At 49.6% G+C, this 23,419-nt stretch overlaps 1 protein-coding gene across 4 annotated transcripts in view; it reads left to right on the top strand.

Moving 5' to 3' along the window:
* ZFP91 (ZFP91 zinc finger protein, atypical E3 ubiquitin ligase) overlaps window positions 1–23,419 on the top strand; it is a 654,237-nt gene that overhangs the window by 413,217 nt on the left and 217,601 nt on the right. For all 4 annotated transcript variants that reach the window (XM_069628854.1, XM_069628855.1, XM_069628856.1 and 1 more), the window contains one exon: window positions 16,087–16,165. In XM_069628854.1, coding sequence (XP_069484955.1) covers window positions 16,087–16,165 — 79 coding nt within the window. The remainder of the gene's footprint in view (window positions 1–16,086; window positions 16,166–23,419) is intronic.

Raw genomic sequence — 23,419 nt, forward strand, 5'->3', positions numbered from 1 at the left:
CCATGGCCGAGGGGCTACGCCCTAAAACCGGCAATACGTCCGAGGGGGCGCCTAAAGGCAGCTCTACCGACCCCTGGGTCGAGGGTGTCACACCTATCGGGCCTAGGCCAGAGGAGCAGGGTAGCCTCGTGATCCACACGCAAGAGTCTCGGAGGCCGGGCCCAGCGGGCCGAGCAACATGTCGCAAGCAAGTGGCAGGCAGCCAGACAAAATGGCTGCTGTGCTAAAAAGAGGCACCCATCCAACTCCATTCCAGGAATTCGGCGAAGAACGAGTGTCAAGGTGGGACTGGCTTCAACCAGGTACGTGGCCTACTGCCTACTCCTCTTATGCGCAGTGCAGCTTTCCTTTGCGTCTGTATAGACAGAGTATGCTGTGGCCACAGCAGCCTCCCCACTACCCTGTCAACGCCCCCTGCCACCGCTTCAGTCAGTGAGGAGGTTTTGTTCGAGAGGTTCCTCGGGCTCATGAAGTCACCTCGGATGGGCGTTGTCCTCAAAGACACCATCAGGGTAGTCATTTGTGCCACGCTTGCAGCACCCCATGTCCTGGCGCAGCCGCCTCCTCCGGCTCCCCAGCCGACTCCTCAACCTCCGCCGCCTCCTCAGCCTCTGGCTGCGGACCCTTTAGCCCAGCCTTTGGCGCCTACTACTACTACTACTACTCCTCCTCCACAGGATCCCCCAGATCTGCAGGATACGTATGAGGGGGATCCGGACACGCCATCCTCAGCCAGGGCCTTCCACAAACGTCTTGCAGAGTATCTGGGCCTACCTCAACCCGAGGTCGAGCAGCCGGCAGAGGGGGTTCTGGCTGAAGTCCTCACATGACACCCCTCTGCCAAATCGGGGATTCCTATGCAGACCGATGTCTCCCTGGCCAAGAAGGGCTGGCTCAAACCCCACACGGCCTAGCCGGTCAATCGACACCTGGATGCAGAGTACAGGCAGATGCAGGGGGATACACTCTTGCTTTCGGCCCACCCTCAACCACACTCCTTGGTGATCGCTGCGGCATCACTATACTCCAAGCCTCAGTCGTCCTCCGCCTCCTCCTCTGTGGCGCTGCTAGGCAAGGAGAAGATCTTGGAGGCGTATGGCAAGAAACTCTATTCCAACGCTATTTTACATCTGCGTCAGGCCGATGCCATGCTGGCAGCTGCCAACCAAAGATTGTGGTGGGAAATTGCAGACTTCCTCCCGGAACTCCCCACCCAGAACCAATTGCGCTTTAAGGCGGGGCTAGCCGAGGCCAAGCTGGTGGCACATGACCTCATGCAATCCACAGTGGCCCATATTGACACCTCTGGCCGTGACATCTGTAGTGCCACGGACATGAGAAGCCTGGCTCCGGGCAACAAAATTCAACCCGGATGTCCAGGAACGCATACTAGATCTACCGTTCGAGGGAGGTGAGGGGGGGGGACCTCTTCCATTCCTCTACGGACGAAGAGCTGGACAAGAAAAACAGCTCACAAACAGCGAAGGCTTTATCCATCCTTACAAAGACCACGCCCAAATCGTACACTCAATCTCAGCAGCGCTCAGAAAGGGGTTGTATGTACGGAGGGTTCTGTGGCTTCCAGTAACGCAGATCCAGTCAGCCAGACTGCTCGCCGTCTCAGAACTGGCGCAAGCAACAAGAAGGGGGGGGGAGTAGACTATGGGAGGGGGGGAGCAAGGGCTTTTTGTAGTCCCCCTCAGCGACAGCCTCTGAGGGAAAGAAGGCATGACACGCCCCTACAGGTCCACGTGTCTCTTGTGGGGGGCAGGCTTGCTCTCATGCACATTTCTGGCGCCAGAATTTCACGGCCCCCTGGATCGTCTCCGTAGTATCCACAGGGTACCGCCTTCCTATCCCAGCCTCTCTTCCCTCCTCCCCTACACTCCCACTGCTTGTGACAGAAACTCTTTTGGCAGAGATCCGGTCGCTCGTAGAGAGCCAGGCAGTGGAGGAAGTCCCAGCCTCCCAGCGAGGCTTTGGCTATTACTCCTGGATTTTCGCCATTCCAAAGAAGAACCAGGCGGGCCTGAGAGTTGTGCTGGAACTTTCCACCTCATCCTCTCTTCACCCCTGAAAAAATTCAAGATGGTTACGCCAGCTATTATAGCGGAGACATTGGACAAGGGAGACTGGATGCGCTCCCTGGATCTGAAGGACACGTACCTACATGGCCCGATATGGCAGCCCCATCGTTCTTTCCTACGGTTCAGTATCATGGGCTACCCTTTTCAATACAAGGTCCTTCCTTTTGGCCTCAACTAGGTCCCCAGGGTCTTTACCGGACTCATGAAGGCAGCGGTGGCCCTCCTCAGAGCGCAGGGCCTCAACATCTACCCATACCTCGACGACTAGTTCGTCAGGGCTACATCTCCGGAAGCGGTTCACCACTCTTCCCATGCCCTTATGAACACACTGCACGATTTGGGCTTCTCGATCAATCTCAAGAAGTTGCAGCTGCAGCCTATGCAGACTGCCATTCTTGCGCCTTAACTGGGACACGTGCTCAGAGAAGGTCTTCCCGTCAGAGGGCAAAATCTCGTCCATCAAGAGGGCCACTACCCACTTCCTCAGCAGAGAGGTGACCTTGGCATGGTGGTACCAACATCTCCTGGGTCTACTGGCAGCGGTCCTAGTAGTCATTCCGCACACAAGACCGAGGAGGAGGATTCAGCTGCACTTCGCGGCCTCATGGAACCAGGAGCGGGGCTCTCAATCCGAGATGATCAGCATTCCTCCATCTCTCCACCCGGACCTGACTTGGTGGTCCAGAGACTGCAACCTACGGACAGGCAAGCCCTTCGGGCTGCCCACGGCCCATGCCCTTGACATGGCAGATCTTATCACTACTCATGACCTCGACCTCATAGCTGTTACTGAAACTTGGCTCCATGCGGCCTCAGGACCCCTTCTATCCCTTGCACTCCCTGAAGGATACACAATCCTCAGAAATGACCGTAACACTGCTCAAACTAAAGGCAGAGGTATAGCTATTATCCACAAAACCGTGCTAAATCTCCAGCTCTCTACTCCTTGCCAATTCAAATCGGCAGAATCCCTCACAGCGAAGCTCGCCATCTCTCCTAACCAGACCGTCACCATCCACATTATATACAGGCCCCCTGGCCCCATATCTACCTTTACGGAGGATCTCGCCAACACCCTGTCTGAAAACACCATCGTACTAGGTGATTCAATTTAGGCCTCTCTGACCCTAACAATGCATCGGCCCATGATGTCAACAGCTTACTACTCAATCTAGGCTTCACACAACGTGTCACCGCACCTACTCACTCTAAGGGCAGAATCCTAGATTGGATACCTGACGTTAACTGTGATTCTAAGGTCAACTCCAATTTACCATGTGCCTGGACGGACCATCACCTTATCACATTTAACATCCCCACTAAAATCACTCACCCCATCCCTAACATAGCACCTGCCACGTCCACTAGGAACAAGCGCAGCATAACGTGTGCTAAACTTATCCCACTCATCCTCCCCGCCCTCAATGATCTTGCCTCTGCATGTTCGGACCCTACTGTCCTGGTCGACACTTACAACCAGACCATGCTAAAGGCACTTGATCTTATCGCTCCCTCAAAACTACGGAAACCTAAACCCCGGGCTCACCTTAACACCTAGTTCACGCCTCAGCTGAGAACCCTAAGGAAAAAAGGACCCTTGAAACTCGTTGGAGAAGCCACCCCACGGACTCCAATAAAGCAAGCATGGCTCTAGCCACTTTAAATTACAAAGAAGCCATACTGGCTGCTAAAAAAGAAACATACAATAAACGTATTGAACAGGCCCAATCCAACACCAAGGAGCTATTCAAAATTTTAAAGGAATTGGAATCCCCTGCTACTCCTCCTGACACCTGCTCCAAAGACGGCGCTTGGTGCACAAACATCCAAGATGCTCTCTTGGGAAAAATTACTATGCTCCAAACTAAAATCAATGAGAATAAAAACAGTCTATACTCTTTTATAGCACAGCTTGCCCCTCAGGCTAACTACAAACCGAATACTGCACCTCAGCAACCCTTCTGCTTCTCGCCCCTCTCTATTTCTGAAGTTGAACACATCATTAACAGTCTTAAGGCTTCTAACTGTCAGGGTGACTCCTGCCCTGCCACTATTATCAAGGAGGCCTCACAGCACCTGCCACCTTTTATCACTACACATAAACTCCTCCTTCAAGTCGGGGATCGTCCCTGACAACGTCAGGGATGCCTGGGTTATTCCCTTACTGAAAAAACCTACCTTGAATGCTAACACTCCTACCAACTACAGACCTATCACCACAGTGCCATTTCTTTTAAAAATTCTTGATCGAGCGGCATACTTGCAGATCCAAGATTATCTTGAATCCAACAACCTTCTGGGTCTTAGGCAATCGGGCTTCCGCCCTCGCCATGGCACAGAAACTGCGTTACTAGATTTAAAAACATAAATAGAAGACTTAAAAGATAAGGGAAAACTGGCTCTCGTACTCCTTCTAGACCTCTCCGCAGCATTCGATTTAGTTAATCATCAAATCCTCTGCCACCACCTTAAATCAGCAGCTAACTTCTCGGAGAAAGCCACAGCTTGGATTACATCATTCCTGGACAATAGATCTATGAGGGTCTTCTCCCCCTCTGCCACTGCTGTACCTTCCCCTGTCACATGTGGTGTCCCCGACACTCTACAACATTTTCACAAAACCTCTATTTGACATACTGGACCGTATGGGCGTCACGTACACCAACTACGCTGACGATACCCAAATACTTATTCCATCACGGGTGACCACAAAATGGACTCCCTAGCTATCAACGCCATTTATCGAGTCATCCAGGCCTGGATTGCGCAGCATGAACTGTTTTTAAATAAGACTGAACTCCTCATCTTAGGTTCAACCCAAAAACTCAGTAAACTTGACACCTCATTCAAGTCCTTCAGCATCGATGGTAACTCCAGCAAAGTGGCCAAGGACACCAAGACATTAGGTATTTATCTTGATTCCACCCTCTCCCTAGCCAGACAAACTAATGCAGTCTCTTCAGCCGCATCTTACACATGCAAGCTTATCACAGCTTGAAGCCCTTTTCTATCTCCTGCCAATTGCACAACTCTAGCCAGGACTCTTGTCCTCTCCAAAATGGATTACTGCAATGCCCTCTGTCTGGTCACTAACCAATGCAATATCAGAAAACTTCAAATCATCCAAAACAACGCTATTAGAGCAGCCCTGAACATTCCTAGAACTGCACATATCTCCGAATACTGACAGAGCCTTCGCTGGCTCCGGTACCCAAAGAGTCTCTCTTAAAGCCTTGGCACTCACACATAAAAGTATCGCTAACCTAGCCCCCAGCTACCTTTCCAACAGGTTCACCTCGCACTCAGCTGTGAAACCTCTCAGAAGCGCACATACTAATTGCCTTGTCATCCCACGGTTCAACCTCCAAAAATCTGGAGGTCGCAGTTTCCCTGTCCTAGCAGCCAAGCTGTGGAACACACTACCCAACCCACACAGAGCTGAACCTTCCTTCACTGCGTTCAAGCTTAATGCCAAAGCTTGGCTATCCACCCTCGACTAAGGATGACTATTGACTGTAACAAAATTCTATGACACCACAGGCTATTTTTATGTCTCTGCCATTGCATTCTGTCCTATCCTGTAAATTGTATACCTTCGATTATGTCACTAGTATATTGTAAATTGTATACCTTTTGGATATGTCACATGTATATTTTGTATATTCTAAAAGTAAATACTTCTGTGTAAGCTGACTGTAACTAAATAATGCGCCTGGTTGCCCTTGGGCCCTGTGCGCTATACAAATAAACAAAATACAAATACACTCCATAGGCCGCCATCACCACGAATTCCTCGCTCGAGGACTGGGGAGCCACCCTGGATGATCTCTCGGTCCACGGCACCTGGACTCGACAGGAGCAGGAATACCACATCAATTGGCTAGAGCTGAATGCCATCTCAGGGCATTCCTACCACTTCTCAAGAGCAAGGTTGTCCTTATCCAGACGGACATCTCTACCAGCATATACTACGTCAACAAGCAGGCAGGCAACAGATCCCCTCCTCTGTGCATACTAGAGATCAGCATGTGGGAGTGGGCCCTGGAAAACGACATTTACCTCACGGCAGTCCACCTACTGGGGAATCCAACCTGGAAGTGGACAGGCTCAGCAGACTGGGAGAGGACAATTACAAGTGGCAGGGAAAGGACCTCATTATTCAGGAGATTTGCAGCAGGTGGAGTCATCCCCAGGTGAATCTCTTTACCACCTGGCGCAACAAGTGTTTCCAGTTCGCAACCTGGCAGGGTCAGGGCCCGGCTCTCTGGCCAACGCGTTTCACCTCCATTGACCGGCATGAAAGCCTACGCCTTTCCACCCACTCCCCTGATTCACAGGGTAATTTGCAAAATCAAGGGTCTCCCCAACTCCTAATCATTCTAATAGCTCCATTGTGGCCGGCCAGGCCATGGTTTTTGGAGCTCCTCGGCCTCTCGGAAGTGCCCCCGATTTACCTCCCGATGGGCCCAGCACATCTTCTGGCACAGCAGGGGGGCAGAGTCATCCACCTTTCGCCAGAGAAACTAGCCCTCACAGCGTGTGGTACCTGAGCGGGTAACGCTTCAGCACCTTGGCTTCTCACAGGCCAATCTGGAGATCACTCAGGGCACCAGGAGCAAAGCTACCAGGGCCCAGTATAAAAGTAAATGGACCAGACTCTGCCACTGGGAAGACTCCAAAGGAATCGACCCCCTGGTGTGCACCCTGGACGACATGCTCTCCTTTCCGGCGCACCCCGCCCACTCAGGCGTGCAGGTGGACACCTGCTACACATACCTCGCAGCCATTGGGGCTCACAGGAACTCGGAGGAAGGCATTTTCTCCCCCTCCAACCCTATAGTCAAACATCGGACGGGACTAGCAAGGCTCCACCCGCCCAACAAGAGACTGCACCCTATGTGGGACCTTAACATAGTCTTGGGCGCTATTGCGCACAAACCGTTCGAGCCAATGGCATCTGTGGACATCAGGCTGGTCACCATCAAGACGGCCTTACTAGGCGGCCTCACCTCGACCCGTAGAGTCAGCGAAATCCAGGTGCTGGTCGCCTCTGAACCATATACTACCTTTCCCGATCCCAAGGACGAAGCACAGAGTGCTGCACTGCCTGGATGTCGGGCGTGCCCTGAAATTCTACTTGGACAGAACCAAGGTCTTCTGCAAATCGGATGCCCTGTTTGTCACTTTCAGAGGCTCAATACCAGGCTATCGGGCCTCTAAGGCTTCCATATCCTGCTGGATGGTCTCTGCCATCAAAGAAGCGTATGAGGGCCAGCACAAGCTGCTCCCACCCCAACATGCATGCCCACACAGTCAGGGCCACGGCAACGGCCATTGCGTTCCAGCGCCATGTCCCTTGGCAAGTCATAAGCGGGGCGGCCACTTGGGCCTCTCCCTCGGCTTTCTGCAAGCATTACTGTTCGGATGCCGGCTCTAGATCGGATGCAGCTTTTGAACAGGTGGTTCTCAGTAACCTATTTGCTTAAGGAGGGTCTCCTCCACCCTCGGGCTACAATCAATTCCAAACATCCATACAGTATGGAGCCAAGGGGACGTGATGTAAGAGTAATTATAAGTTACTCACTGTAGTGACTAACGTACTCTTAGTCCATAGTCCCCTTTCCTCCATACGTCCCGCCAACCTCCCCCCGCCCCTAATAATACTGGTTTCATTAGGCAATGTTAAATCTATTGTCAACGCGTCAATGGGGACTGAGGTGTGGCGCCGGAGGGCCGAGTCAGGCCAGCGCTTTCTCCCTGGGCTGCGGCCCTGCGTGCCTCTAAATTTAAAGGGGAAGAAGCTTTTTTCTGGTGGAAAAGGTTCCGTCTCCCGTCCCTTGGAAGATACAGTATCGAGGAAAGAGGACTGGACTAAGCGTACGTTAGTCACTACTGTGAGTAATTTAAAATTTTGTTATAGTAATACCTTTTGTTCAGGGATACCTGTAAAGACCGGTAGGGGGTGTCTGTAATTCTGCTCTCTATATGCTAGAGGAGAGGCACAGTAGACCCCAGCCAAGATTCTCTATTACGGTAGCAATGGACAAGCAATCAAGGCCTAGCTTCTCAGGAGGTGATGCGGGCTGGTTCTTAAGTACAGTGTAGTCCCCGAACCCCCACAAAGGAATGTCCACACACTGTATTACTGAAAACAGTCTTTATATAATTAATATTCAAAGGTATGTACACGATCACAATAACGCACTTTGTACTTGGAAGTCAATAATGATAAATATATACACGTCTAGAGTGGTACCACTAATGTTATCAAATCTCATTAAAGTGCATCAACTGTACGGTTAAAATGTCACACAGATCAATAACGAGTAAACCAGCAATAGAGATAGGCAGGAACGTAAGATGGTTGAAACAATAGGCAGAATGCTGACCCCTACCACTAGGCACAGTTCTGTGTGGAGATCCCCCACCCCCCACCTGGCCAACCTGTAAATAAAGATATATAGCACAAGCCCAGTCCATATATTGTCCGATAGTCTTACTTCTTCCTATTAAGGTTTTACCCCCCCGGCACCCTCCCCAATGTACCTGGTGGAGTAGAGTTCTCTGACGATGCACCGACCGATCCTTCTTGAGTGCCTCCCTTTCAGGCGGGAGCCATGGATCATCGAGAGGTGTCGGAGAACTTGGCGTTCGGTGTCTGGGAATCGACGGCCCTTCTTGAGTGCCCTCCCTTTATGGCAGGAGTCACGGGTCGTCGAACGTCCAACGGTGAACAGGGTGAACTATGGCAGGGAAGTGGCAGCTTCGTTCCTAGCAGTGCTCGTCGACGACAGAGCGTTGGCGTCCTGCAAGGAAGAGGCGTGCGGGGCACCACGGGGACAATAGTTCTGGACCGCAAAGAGATGATGAAGAACTGGGGCCCAGAAAGGGGCCCGTATCGGGTCGGCAGCCTGTCGAAGGTCTGTCTACCAGGGAGCGTTGGCAAAGATCAGCTGTGCACGATGGTCCCTCATAGCTCGGGAAGAGGGCGCCTTACAAGGTCCTCTCTGGGTCAGTCCTTGGAGGCACAGCAGCTTTCAGATTGTGAAGGAGAGCAACAGCAATTCTTCTCGTCCAGCAGGGCTTCAAGGTCAAGCGTCAGTTAATCCAGTTACTCGTCGTAGTGGACTTCAGCTTCTGAACATGATTCCTAGCAGTGAGAGGTCCCCAGATATACTGTTGATCTCCCATTCATTCCGCTGGGTCACACTCAAGCATCCAATCACAACTACGGGCATTCATGCAGGTAGGCAGCCAATCGGGCACACAAGGATTTCAGGCCATTCACTTCTCTCCAGACACTCACAACAAGTTATGTGTATTGGGACAAGTACAGATCCATTCAACACTCCAAGCTGCATTCATACCGGTTTCGGGCAGGGTTGTCTCGGTCATTGTGTCAACCACCAGATACTAGACACCCACAACACAGAATGCATATTCGTCACACACTCTATTCACCCAGGTCCCACCCACAGGAGGTACCCACAACATACATCACCGGGAAGGCTCCAGCTAGTCTGACTGGGCCTTCACAACCACACCATATATGGCACTTCCATCAAACAGCCAGTCAGGGGGAAGGGACAGAGTCAGGGCTTCCCAGGACTTTGGGAAAACAAGGTAATGGGTAATAGAAAGCAAGAGGCCACCGGGGCCATCTTGTTTTCCATCAGGGATCAACTGATCCCAATGGCAGGGCCGGGGTATCCCAAAATCGAGCCGCGCACCTGTCAAATTCAGCATGGAGCTGCCACCAGCCCATACCCTGCTCTGTGGGCCACCCACAGGTGCCCAAAAACATACACTAGGGGCACAGGGTTGTACCCCCACCCATGGGTGCCATAAGGGTATCCCACGGGTCCGTTCACCAAACCAAAAGAAAGAGAGCTGCACCGCCAAGAGTCCCACATGAACTCCTGTGCGGAAAACACGACAGAACACACGATAAAAAGCAGTAAAGGACAAGGATACGGAGGCCCTGTCCCTCTGATGCATTTCCAGCATCACAATACCCCCATGATCTGCTAGAGAGGCCGAAACATCTGCTACGTCGCCCTCTTCTGTATATATTTCTGCCCATTTCCGCAACTTTCTTTTGTGCAGGAGGTACTGCACTGTGAGTTAGTTCTCTAGTCGCTAGGAATATTCATAGGTGCTAAAAGATGAGTGGCAGAAGTAGTTAGTAGTGAAAGTAGGAGTAAATCATGTGCCGTAGGCAGTGGAGGCATATCATCTGGGTGTGTCTCTGATGCTTGTAATGGTGGCTGTGCTGCTGGTGTCCATGGTGATGTATATGGAGGTGGTGCGGTAGGAGGTGTTCACCTTTCATTCAGTAATTCATTTATGAATTCATCAGATGCCTCCAATTCTTTTGAAGGGTATAGTTTCTGTATTTCTAATTGGAACCCTCTATCCATGCTCCTAATAGCTTCCTCTTGTTTTTGTTGGTCATGCACTAAAGCCTTTCCAGCTTGGGTAATGTGTCTGCATGCAAATTTCTCTCTACTTTTGAGACATTGAGTGGCTTCCTTACGCCAGTCCCTAACCACGTCAAAGGCAGCAGGCCCAGACTTCTTTTTCAATAGTACTGACTCTAAATGCTGTATACTAGCAAGCTCAAAACTTTCCAATTCCGGCCATTGATGTTCTGCTTCATGCCTGGTCTGGCGATGCCAAATACTATTAAAAACTATAGCTCCCAAGCCAAATTTTAGTTACATGTCATAGGCAGGTGACCCTTCCGGCGGCACCGGCTGCCTATGTTCTAAACCATTTGGTTGTCTTCTCCTGCAACAAAGCGTTGCCCAACAAGACAACTTACTAGAACCAGGCATACTTTCAGAAAAAAGTTATTACTTGCTAAATACATTGCGCAAAATATTTTTCTATTTGCAACCAAATATAATATAAAAACTTTCAGTTTGAAACAAACTCGCCTGATTCAAAATTCAATCCCCCATCAAATCAAACAAACCCCCGTCGTGGCTGGCTATCTTCCCAAAATAAAACAGTTGTTGCACAGGGTCCGGTGTTCTCGCAGTGATGACCTCTGGGCGAAGCGGCGAACGGAGATCACAAGTAGCAGACTGCGAGGGACCGCGTCGCCTAAGTGGAGGGGCCCCCGATACTCACTGGTCTCATTCCCGTCCACTTCGTCCTCGTAATGCGATGGGTCGTCATCGGAAGATGCCACGCGTTCCGGGCGCCATTTGTTAGTCCCAAATCTGAGTTACTGCAAATAAGTTTATTTGCGCTTGAAGCAGACCCAGATTCATCTAGGTCTCGTACAGCCATAGAAAAGATGAGCAATTTACATGGGGGAAAGCTAGCTTTTTATACACTTCAAACCGGCTATGGTGACAGTTCATGAGCCATGAAATGTGGGCGTTTGCCGCGGTACATGTGGTGCGTCATTCTCCAGACAATTTACTGTCTCGGAACGGAGCAGAGTGTAGGAGTTCATTCTTTTCCCAGCACAAGCTGACCTTCCTTGTGCTTCATTATCTATATGTTGACTTTAACTAAAAAGTAATTCTGCATTTCGGCTCGATAGTTCTGGCTTACAGAAATATACATTGCATGAATTGTGCTCCTCTTAATCTTGGTCGCAGAATTAGCCTCGGGGAGTCAGGAAGACAGGAAGGCACATAAACTGCCAAAAATCTACTTCTGTGCCTGGTATTCAAGACCCAAAGCTAAGTCAAAATAATGGGCTCGGCATTTCTTGCATTTATGTGCAAAGACCCATTTACCAGTTTCTCAAGCTGTGATCATTTTCTGCATCTGGAATGAAAACACAGAAAGTGAGCAAAATAACCAATATGAAGTCTGGATTGCACGATTCAATGTGTGCACTTAGTCTAACACAACCAAATAGTAGCGTTGGCTTCTTACGCTAGCAAGAAGCTTTTCATTCTATGTGCGTCTTTTACAGTTCCATTGTTAAAAGATTTTCAATACAGCGGTCAACTTCTTTACACTTCAGGTTTTACGCAAGTGGCTAAGGAGCTGGTTACGGTTACCGGCAAGGCTTGTGCAATGTTTTAGAACTCTGTGCTTCACCCACTGGCTTCTGAAACACTTGCTCTGTGGGTCGCACTGCTTTCCCCGACTTCTACTATGATTTCTACTGCTTCTGGCTTGTTCAATTCTCATAAACAGGTGTCTCTGATCCGGCCACACTTTTAGGGAGTCCCCTTTTACTTCCGAGACCCTTGACTTGACAGTTGCTTCTTGCCTCAGTCTCTGGCATGCCAACAGCTCGGCAACCAGGCTCACATGGGGAAAAGCGTTTCCTCTGCACATCTTCTGTACTTCAGAGCTTGGGAGGACAAGACTCTCTCAGAACACGCAGGTGAAATCTGTCTCCACGTTCCGGCGTCTCTCGTTTTCCCCCTTCTGCTTGGTTTGCCAGCCTCAATCCTTTTTTCTGCTTTCACTGCTGCAGTCTGCACGCCAGCTAACGTTCCAGCTCCTTCCACTACTTCCTCTTACCTGTACCTAAGGGGGCCTTTTATGCCTCCTAGGTTCCTTCAGGTGTGGGCCGTTAGACCCAATTGCCTGACTACTACAATGGCCATTAGGCTTTATTGCTTGACTGTTACAACTGGATGCCTCTTCAGCCCTCTTCTGCAGATGTCCTTCTGGAATTCTGGGACTTGTAGTTTTCTTCAACAAAGTTAGGTATCTGCCATGGATTCACATCCTCATGAATATTCCCTTATGTCAGGCAGTGGATCCTCTGTAAAAGAAAAAAAAAGTTTCACTTTCTAAGTGTACTTCTCTAAACCAATCATTGTCCTCTGGGTCATACTGGCCCCATCCAATGACAGTCAGGCTAGGTTTTTGTGTTTTCAACGTTTAAATATATACAGGAGAGATCAAATGGCTAGACCTTGGAGAAATAATGAAAGGTGTAGTCTGCCACAATGCAGAAAGCTGCCTCATAGTAATGATTTCCATACAGTTTTTGCACATGTCGGCTGGATGTCATATACATTTTATTCTCTTACAAAGGAGAAAAACATTTTTACTCTTAATCACATTTACTCTAAAAATATAAAAATAGGGAGTAAAATACTCCCACCTCAAAATCTTATCTGGAGCACTGTTATCACTGTAACAGAATTGTTAGTTTTATTGTAAAAGGGGATACATTGCATCTCCCCAGTACTCCACATAAGGTGGGGTGTGCTGTTTTCACTTAAAATGTAAAAGACACTATGGAGAGACACTGTGGAGAGTCTTAAAAATGACACCCATAAAAAGTGTTACATTATGTGAGTGTGGAAAAAGGTTCCCACTCACTGAGGTATTAAGGAAAAATATCCCACTAGTACAGAAAAAAGTTCTGGTTTACCCAGGTCAGGAAGATTTAACAGTTCTGTGAAATTCTTCCCTAACAGTATCATGTCCCTGTCACTCTGCCCCACCAGATTTCCAAAGGGAAACTTTGTCTGTCCCTTAGCGTGTCCCTCCTATTCCCGCTCTCCTGGTATAGTTTTCTTTTTCGGTCCCATCTATTCCCCCCTATTCCATTCTTTTGGACGTCTTTGCCCGCTGATCTCAAGTGTATCGTAGTTGGCCTCTTTAGGTCGCACTCTTTACCTGTTTACTGCTTCTGATCTACTCTTCTAGCTCACATGAGCTCTCCTGGTGGCTTCTTCCGCTTTCCCTCTCCAGCGAGGTGTACCCTCTGTGCCCTGGAGGTCCTCCTCTGATGCTCTGTGGTCCTCCATCCTTGAGCTACCTCACTACTCACCAACTGGTGCTGCAGGCGTTAGGCCCCTCACGCTTCCCCGGGGCCTGAATACAGCTTTCTTCCTCTCTCTGCTCAGTCCCCCAGTCTCACTTTGTCCCAGGTGCGCCCTGTGCTGGTAGGTACTCTTTGGAGTCTATTAGCCTTTGGGCCCAGGGCTCCCCCCAGACGTTGCAAGTGCTGTTGATTTCCCTTTCCAAGCTCACTTCACTCTGTCTGCATGCGCCATGGAGTCCCCGCCTGCAGCCTCTCTCCTCCTCTGGGCTCCTCTGGGAACTTGGCTGTTTCTTCCCCGCCTCAAACCATGTTTCCGCTTCCCAGCTCCGCTCCTCACCTTTCTGCCGTCCGGTCTCCCTCAGCTTGATGGGGCCTTCATCTAGAGGTTGGGCGCTTCCCGCGCGCTCGTCCACCCTCGCTCCTCCTCTCCAGCGGCACTTTCCTTCACTCGCCTACTCTGTCTCCACATTGCTTGCTGCCACTGTGGGACAGATCAGGACTCTCGTCTTTCCTCGCTTATACTGGTGGCGCCGGCTGTTCCGCTTCTTATTGCCGCCCCCTAGCCCCGGCACAGTTGGGGCTAGGTGTCTCTAGCCACACACCTTCTCTCCCAGCTCCTCTCGTCTCGGGTGCTCCCTCCTGGTTCGCCTTTCTTTTTCCCAACCTCCGCACCAGGACGCTTCGATCTGTGCTCATTCCTTCCCGTGTGGGATCTGCTGTTTGCAGGTTTTAGTTAACTCCCCTGCAGCCCCAGTCCCCCAGGAGGCGATTCCTCTTACTTTTACTCTGATCCTCAGGCACCGCCCACCATCTTTCCTTCAGGGCCTTTGTTGCGCCATGCCCGTTTTGCGCTTTCTTCGTCCTTTGATACACTGCTGTCTCACCATTCCCACTCGTTTCGCGGTGATCCTCTACCGCTGCTCACACCTTTTCCTTTCAATGGTGAACACGCCAGATGCCGGCTTCTGCGTTCCTTCACCAGGCAGGGACGGAGCTCCTCCACAAAACATCTGTTCAGCCCACCATGTTGGCCACACCCCGAATTTGAATGTGTTATGCTATGTGGTGTTAAACTGCGCATCCTTGCCATTTGTCGGTCTCCAGGCGCTAATGATCATTCTATTAATGCCTCCATAAAGTTATTTTCAGTGTTTTGAATAGTGCAATTGTTCTATTTATTTACTTGGGAAAACCAAGACACAATTAGGACAGGCAGACTCTTCCCGACTGAAAATTCATTTCAGTTGGACAGTAGTACTATAAGAGTTCTCAGACCTGCAGGATACTCTAGAATTTGAGGTATTCATATTCCATAATATGCAGTGAGGAACTTTGAAATGTAAATCGGGAAACCATGGTTTTCCCATCACTGTTAAATTGACAGTGTCAATGGTTTGAGGAGTAGAGTATTTCGTGTCCTATGCACTTGTGCACCACGTGGATAATGCCAATCACTTTGATATTGGATAGGGGAAAGTAGTGTGCTGGCCTACACATGGTCCAAGAAGAATGGAGGAAGATATGATATGGTGGGGTGGGGAGATGTGGGTCGGGCGGGGGTCCCTATTGTCTCCGCAAATTTCAGACTTAGTTTTACTGTGTGATTTAGAGTACATCTGGGCTATGCTGGCCTTGCAGCTCTGGTAGTGACTATTGGAACTGTTTCTATGGCCTGCCTGAAAATCCAGGAATTTTGGAGTCATTTAATCCTTAAATATTGTGAATTCTTGGTCAAAAGGTAGATTTTAATGGCACGTTGGGGGTTGTGTATGGAATCCAAACGACTGTGTTCTCCCAACGCTCCTAATGCAATTTAAATGAGTGCTTTGGTCACCTTATGTATTTATAGTCGGAACAGTAAAAAAAAAACTGCCCTTCACTGGAAGAATAGAATGAACATTTTGATCAGTTGAGAGAAGGGGTTTTGTTATCATCCACCTAGTGAAAAGTTTAGATGGCTTTGTGGTGCCCTGTCACTATAATTGGATTTTGGTGCTTTATCTCTGGGAAGACTGTTGCTTTGGCCTTTTGGGTTTTACTGAAAGTTGCTTCAAAATTGTGTACTATACAAACGTTTTTTTTTTGATTCATGGAGTATCTTTTGATGAAATGCGTTCAAATAAAAAAGACTTCTCACAATTTTGGGAGGATAACCTTAAAATAAAATGCTATCAAAACGAATTGTGCTTGAAGAATGTGTTTGGAATTTAGTATTCTCATGGACCTGTTTCTGGATTTCAGGAAGAAACCACCTATTCAGTATGTGCGCTGTGAAATGGAAGGCTGTGGCACCGTCCTTGCTCATCCCCGGTATTTGCAGGTCAGTAAAGGCCCTACTGTGCACTTTCTTGAAATGTTAAACCACTATGAAGAGGGGAAGGGAAAAGGTTTAAAATGGAGAGAGAAAGGAGGCGGTCTACTCTGCCTAATACTTCCAGTGCCTTTTCTCCCAGCACTCTTACCCATGAGCCCTGGATTTCGTATTGTATTGGCAATGAATCCTATCGACTTAAGTTATTGTCCATTTACTAGAGGACATTTGTTCATTGTCTTCCAACAGAATGGAAACATGCATGTAGAAATGTTTTGTATATACTTTACCTTACATTTAAAGGTTTCTGGACATCCGGGCTGGCCTTGAAATAGGCACCGGGCTCCCTTCCTAACTCCCACATCGGGGGGAGTACCTATAGGACCAGTACCGGTAGCCCCTGCCCTAACAAATATCATAGGGGCTTGCCCAAACACTCAGAATGCTAGACTAGATGGATCACTTGAAGTAGCTATAGTTGCAGGGATAGGATATTTTATGCACTTAGATGGTTTTGTTCATTCTAATATCAAAGGGGCTTGCCCTAGCACTCAGAATGCTCGATTAGATGGTTCACTGGAGGTAGAAAATGAGGTGCGCGTAGTTGGATTTTGGAGATAGAATAGGGTATGCACTTAGAGGGATTTTGAAGGTAGGAATGGTGACTCTGGGAATATGAAACGTGATGCACTTAGACAGATGTTTGGGGGTGGGAAATGTATCATAGGTGATAGGTGAGATCCTTACAATACCTGCATGTACATGCTGTAGGGCTGGGCCAAAACCTGTGGGCGACCTGGCACTGCATCTAATTAACACATGTGGTTCACTTAGAGCATTATGCCTACAAGGTGCAGCCCTCCCATGACGCTCCAAGATGCTTGTTAGCAGTCATGATGCTCCAAGATACTGGTTAGCAACCCTGATGCACTTATAACTGCCTAGGTAAGTCATTGGAATGTACAGTGGTTACATGCTGGTGGTGGTCGACATTGCGCTTATTAGATTACTCAGCTGGCGTCTGTAGAACGTGGAAGACCTGTAGAGGCTATGTCTATTTAATTTAGTTAGCTATTGCACTCAGAAAATCCCATTAGCTTGTCTGCCCTACTTGAAGATGCTCAGAAACAACCAGCCTATCTGCCTTGCAGACTTTGGGGTAGCCAGCCCACACTGACATCGAAGTTAAACCCCTTCCGAGTTTAAGGTATATAAATGCACCGCTTCTGTGGTCATCTGCCGCAGGCACGGCTTCCCATCCACGCACTCTAGAATGCAGCTACGGCTATCACAACATTCAGTCTAGTTGGTCACATAACTTTTGTACTGAAACACTGGACTTGCCTCAACGCCTCTGCTATTAGAATACAGCGGCAACCTACGACAAGTTCGATCTAGCTGGGTACACATCGATTCTCCTGCACTAGCACTATGTCATGACCACCCTCAGCACCTGCCCACGTACCTGAACTCTTGAGCTGCTTACTGGCGCCTAGCCAGCCCTTTTAGGTCCTAACTTCAGCCAAATGCACAAACTCATCTTAACTCTCCTCTTAGAACTTTTTCCATACCTGGACTTCGGTCCCCAAGGGTGTTCCTACCACAAGGCACGTTGAGGCCATACAAATGGTAAACGAAAAGGCACTATATAAATGACTACAATACAAGGAATTAATTGGGAATGCTTTTCTGTCCAAGGGTCCAAGTGTAACAATAGGCTTATCAGCATTGCCCACTCAGGGTTGTCTCTCGCTCTCTAACTCCCAAGATGATGGCCTGGGCAGCACTTTGAAGCAATGGACCATTTCAGCCCATATATGAGAGAAGCGTGCATTTAAAGCGGCTTCAGTCTTCCAGGGACTGGGATCAATTTCATGCAGAAAAATCTGAATTCTGAACCCATGATTGTACAACGTCTTGAAAAATACATTTCGATGATTATTGTAGAGATCTGGTGGCTTTAACTGGCCTGGTTATAAAAGTGGGTCTCAAGATATTGTGACCCGTTGTTCAGGCTCCAGTTGTGGTGTTGGGAACTTGCTGATGAAATAGCACTGCAGTTGTTGCGAGGCGCCTTATACAAATGTGTAAGTTGTATTGATTTACTTCCAGTGCAGTTGATTTGGCTTTATCATGACTCACCCTCCCTACTGGTGGTGCGCAAAGATTAAGGGACAATTGAAATCATAGTGTAAAGTGTGACTTTCCTTGGACATCGTGCAGAGATACTTTGGACTTGTCGCTCAAGGAGACTGAATGTGAGCTCCTAAATACATCACTGTGAAAATTCTGTATTTTATTTTTATTTTTCTTAATTCATTTTACAATTATGATTTGAGCAAGGCTGAGCATTTTCAATCTAAGTTGTATACCCACCCACTTGAAGGTTCCTGCAGATATGGCCTTTCTAGGAACTTGAACATCCATCCAGTCCTCTTACTCCAGGTGCATTTTATGTGCTGGCTGGCTTAAGCACAGAGTACGAAACACTTTTGTGGTACAAAATTAGAAAATGCCTGTCATACAAGTGCTACCAAAGATAGCAGGTCTCTGCACCTCATTTATTTTCTTCTGCTTCTCATTGTGGGGCAGTCTTTCTGCAGATGTTGCACTTTATTTTGTTTTTTTACTGGTATATAACCTCCTTTGCAGATTAATGGCTTCTGGATGCTTCCCCTCCTATATAATTATGCAATCAATCATATGTTGTCCACTCATGCTTCATGTCTTATTCTGCACCTAACCTACACTGTTTTGACTTCATCGCCTTCTACATTGGCACCCGCCACCTTCTAATGTGATTGATACTTGTCTTTGGGTTCTTAACAGGCTTCACCAGTGGCCTGCCATTTTAGTGTCATATTTTGCATGATCTCCGTGGTTTTCCATGTAGCCGAAGCCTATGAAACCTTTAGGTGACTTGACTTATTTTTGCCAGAATCATTACCCCAGCTAAAGCATAAGGGCTCTTTGAGCAAATGTTTGAGTGGTACTTGCTTCTCTTCCCAAGATGCGACCCTAGATGAGCCAGGTTTCTCGTGCTGTGTTGCCCAAGAAGAATTGCACAAAATCCTCAAAAGGGGAAGGGGAGCAGATTGCCCATTCTTAGGTTAAGTGGGGAGTGGAGGGCTGTGGACTCAGGTGTTAAGTCAGTGTCTCATTTAGTTACAGATGCCACATATGTTCAGGAACAACAGACCTAAGCAGGGTGCTAGGCGTTACAGTGCATCATAAACACAAATTGAATAGGGTACTGTAAAGTCAATCTTGGTGGCCCTGCAGAGGTTTCACACAAATCAGAACTTGACTCTTTTTAGCGAGGACCAGCTTTTAGGCTGAGACTCAGAAGGCCAAGAATTTACTGCAAAGTACAAGAGATTGGCTAGCACTAGATTGTCCACACAGAGGTATATACAAATATACTTTTCACAAACACACTAACATTAAGCCTATGATACTAGAGGGTAGTCCTGTTTAGTCCTGTAAAAGGGGAATCTGTTCCACCTCGTCAGTCTTTCCGGTATCATGTTCTTCTTATGACCATATAAACATTTGTTAGGTGCCATGTCCAGGGAAGCATGCTCTGTTATTGTAGGCGAATTCAGCCAGCCATAATGCCTTCACCCAAGACTCCATACCGTCTCCTAAATAACATCTCAGATATTGCTTGAGCCATCAGTTTGAGGGTGGTAACTAGTGGATAGAGCACAGTTGATTCCCAACATCCGACAAAGCACGCCAACACCTTGAAGTAAATTGAGGTCCCCTGTCTCAGACAATACTTCTAGGGAGGCCATGCAACCTCGCAATATGTTGTAGAAACAATTCTGCCAATCGGCCAGCCCCAGATATCCCAATACATGGAATAAAATGAGTTTGTTTGGACAAATAATCCACCACCACCCAAATTGTGTCAAGCTGATTGTCTGGTGGAAGACTTGTCATGAAGTCCATGGAGATGCGAGACCATGACCTTTCCGTTGTCAGTAAAGGTTGTAACAAGCCCATCTGTTGAACATGGTCTGCCTTGTTACACACACACTTTTCACATTTCAAAATGTAAGCCAACACATCTTTTCTCAATTCGGGCCACCAAATGTATTTCAACATACCTTGCGTCTTCCTTTTTAGCAGGAATGCCCGGCTAACGGATACCTGTGGCACCAATACAAAACCTTGTCCTGTAACTCCTTAGCAGACAAAAATAACCGTCTTGCATGATAAGGCAGCCCATCTCGTACCGTTCTTGACGGATGACTGTTCCCCCACCACTGTAATTCTTTTCGACTCATCCCGTTTCGCACTTGTCATAATAAATCCTCAGTAACAGCACCAATTACTTTTTTTCTGTGGGAATAATCGCTTTTACTTCCGTCACCACATAGTCCAAATTCTGCTGCGTGGTTAACGCATCTGACTTTCCATTTTTTGTTCCTGGTCGAAAAGTAACCACAAAATCAAATTCATTGAAGTACTGAGACTAGCGACTGTTTGATCTGTCTTGAAATATTGAAGATTTTTGTGCTCAGTTACCACCATCACCTGATGTCTCGCCCCCAACAAATAATGCCTCCACTCTAGAAAAGCAGACCGAATGGCCGTCAACTCCTTGTCAGTGATAGTCATTCTGCTCACAGCTAGAAAGCTTTCGGGAGTAAAATGCCACTGGATGCCAGATTCCTTCCTCATCTTTCTGAGAAATATGGCCCCTTCTCCAGCATGGGGTCTGGCATGGATTCACATGCTCATGAATATTCCCCGTCAGGCCGGGAATCCTCGGTACAGAAAAAAATCAGTATCAGTTTTGTTTCTGATCTGTCTTTCCTAGTAGTAACCAATCACTGATCTCTGGGTCATACTGCCCGCAGCCAATGACTGCCCTCTCTCTCTAAGCCCCGCCTCCGGCAACCATCTTCAGATTTTTACCGCACGTTCAAGTGTTGGGAGTCCTCGTGCTGTAGCTCTCGTGCTTTTGCTGCGTTTTCGTGCTTTTTCAAAGAGAATTTCTAATTTTTCGCTTAAATTGAGCCTCAAGCTCCATCGTCTTTACATCCAACCAACGGGGACCCATTTCGGAAGTTTCTCGCCCCTCAAGGGTGAAGATTTCGTCGAACAACGCTTTTGGAGGATTCCAGAAGTGTCTGAGGCCAGGATAAAGGGAGCTCGACACCCGGGAAGCTCTTCAGGGCCTGCCCTGGATGCCAGCTGCAGAACATGTTCAAGGAAGACGAGCATTCCCTATGCCTCTACTGTCTGGGGGCCAAACAGAAGGCTAAGCACTGCGAGTCCGCGGCCACCGGGAGCGCCGAACGGTCGGGCTCCTCGGCTGCCAGGCAGGGCGCACCCTCCCCGGCGCCATCGACCATGAGCCAACGGTCTGGCTCGGGTAAGAGGAAATCTGAGAACCCGGCCAAGCTTCTGGAGAGGCCCTGGTCGATCTCGAAGATTTCGGCTGAGGGGGAGCGAGGCGGGGAGCCCTCCCCCAAGGTGAAGGCCACAAGCACGCATTCGGTGACTAAGGCCTTGATTCACCCAGCCAAGGCCTCTATCGAGGAGGTTGCGGCAACCCTGGTGCAGCCTGCGGAGGTTACACCTGTGGTAGCGGCCTCGGGGCCCAGAGTCTCCCTGCCACCTCGGAGGGAGGCATCTTTCAAGCCCATCGAAAGAACCCCCACGAAGCCCCCGGCGGGGAAATAGGGGGGGGGGGGACCAGTGGCCATCGTGGATTCAGACACAACCTCCGAGAAGGAACTTGTCGAAGCCCCTGAGGGCCACGACGCGGACATGGAGTAGGACCAGCCCGTCGAGAGGCATCCCGACGAGGGGGACGACGGAAGCGACGGCGGCGCCGACGGGGCCCCAGACCAACCGTCGCAGCCAGTCCCGCAGGACAACTCGGCGGCCATTTTGATGGCAATTCAATCCTTATGCTCTGAAATAAGGACTAGATTGCCGTTACCCCCGACGGAGGAGCCAGGGGCAGGTCCGTCGGGAAGTCCACCACCCAAGAGGAGAACACCACATCCTACTGCACCCTTCCAGCCCTCGAGGCCTGCTCAACCTCCTCCACGGTTCGCGGGGATGACGCCGGCACGGACACAGCCCCGACGGGCACGGACGACGAGGGCGGCGACGGCGGTGTGGACCTCCCGTCGTCTAAACACCCCCCCCCCCGGGCTTCCCCGCCCGATGAGATTGGATCCTTCCATGCGATGATCTCCAGGGCATCCAAGCTTTTCCAGCTCTGCCCCGAAGAAAAGAAGGAAGGGTTCCTCTATCAACGTCGAGAGACCAAGAGGAAGACGGTCCTCGCGGTACCTCTGCTGGATGACATCTGGGACGAGGGGCTCTCCCTCCTCAAGAACCCGTCCACGATGCCTGCAAAAAGGGACCGATACGAAAAGAAGCACAGCCGACCCCGGATTCGGTCAGGAAGAAGGCGGGGGGCATCGGCATCGACTTCACCGCCGGACGGCAAGAGAAAGAAGCTCAATGCGATGGGACGACGAGTCATCACGTCGGCGGCGGCGACGACGATTAAGGTGGCCAACGTTCTGGCTATCGTTGCGCGCTACGACAGGGAACTTTGGTATAAAATCGCTCCCTTGTTGGACTTCCTGCCGGACGAAAAGAGGGCAGAAGCCCTGGAAATCCTGCAAGAAGGCGAGGTGGCGTCGGACCACGCCATAACGGTGACGGCGGACATCGCTGACACCGGTTTCCGCCAGTTGGGCAACAGTGTTTGCCTCAGACGGCACGGATGGCTTAAGGCGACGGATTGCCGCCAGCACGTACAAGCCAAAGTGTTGGACATGCCCTTCGACGGGAACAACCTGTTTGGGAAGACAGTCGATGAGTCCCTGCAAGCCATCAAAACGGAGACAGCCCGGGCCCTGGGAGATCTCCAGCAACGACGGCCGCCCTTTCAGAACACCAGAGGCAAGCAAGGGGCCTCCAAAGGTTCTGGCAGCGGCTCCTCTACCTACCTTCAAGTGTCCCGTTCCTCGTCGCAGGAGGCCTATAGATGACGGGGCAAGTCTGGAGGTTCCCGCCGTCGTCGCCAGGGAGGTCAAGGTGGCCTCGAAACAGGACTGAACCGACCGTGGTGTCGGGCCCCCAACGAAGCACCCTGGTGGGAGGCCGGCTTGCGAAGTTCGTCAGCGTGTGGGAGTCCATCTCCACCGACCCTTCGGTGCTGGATACCCTGGCCCAGGGGCACACCCTCGAGTTTCTAAATAAGTGCCCTCGCCTGCCACCCGTGGC

This window comes from Ambystoma mexicanum, chromosome 12 (genome assembly GCF_040938575.1).
Source record: "Ambystoma mexicanum isolate Mex_15411 chromosome 12, UKY_AmexF1_1, whole genome shotgun sequence".
NCBI lineage: Eukaryota > Metazoa > Chordata > Amphibia > Caudata > Ambystomatidae > Ambystoma > Ambystoma mexicanum.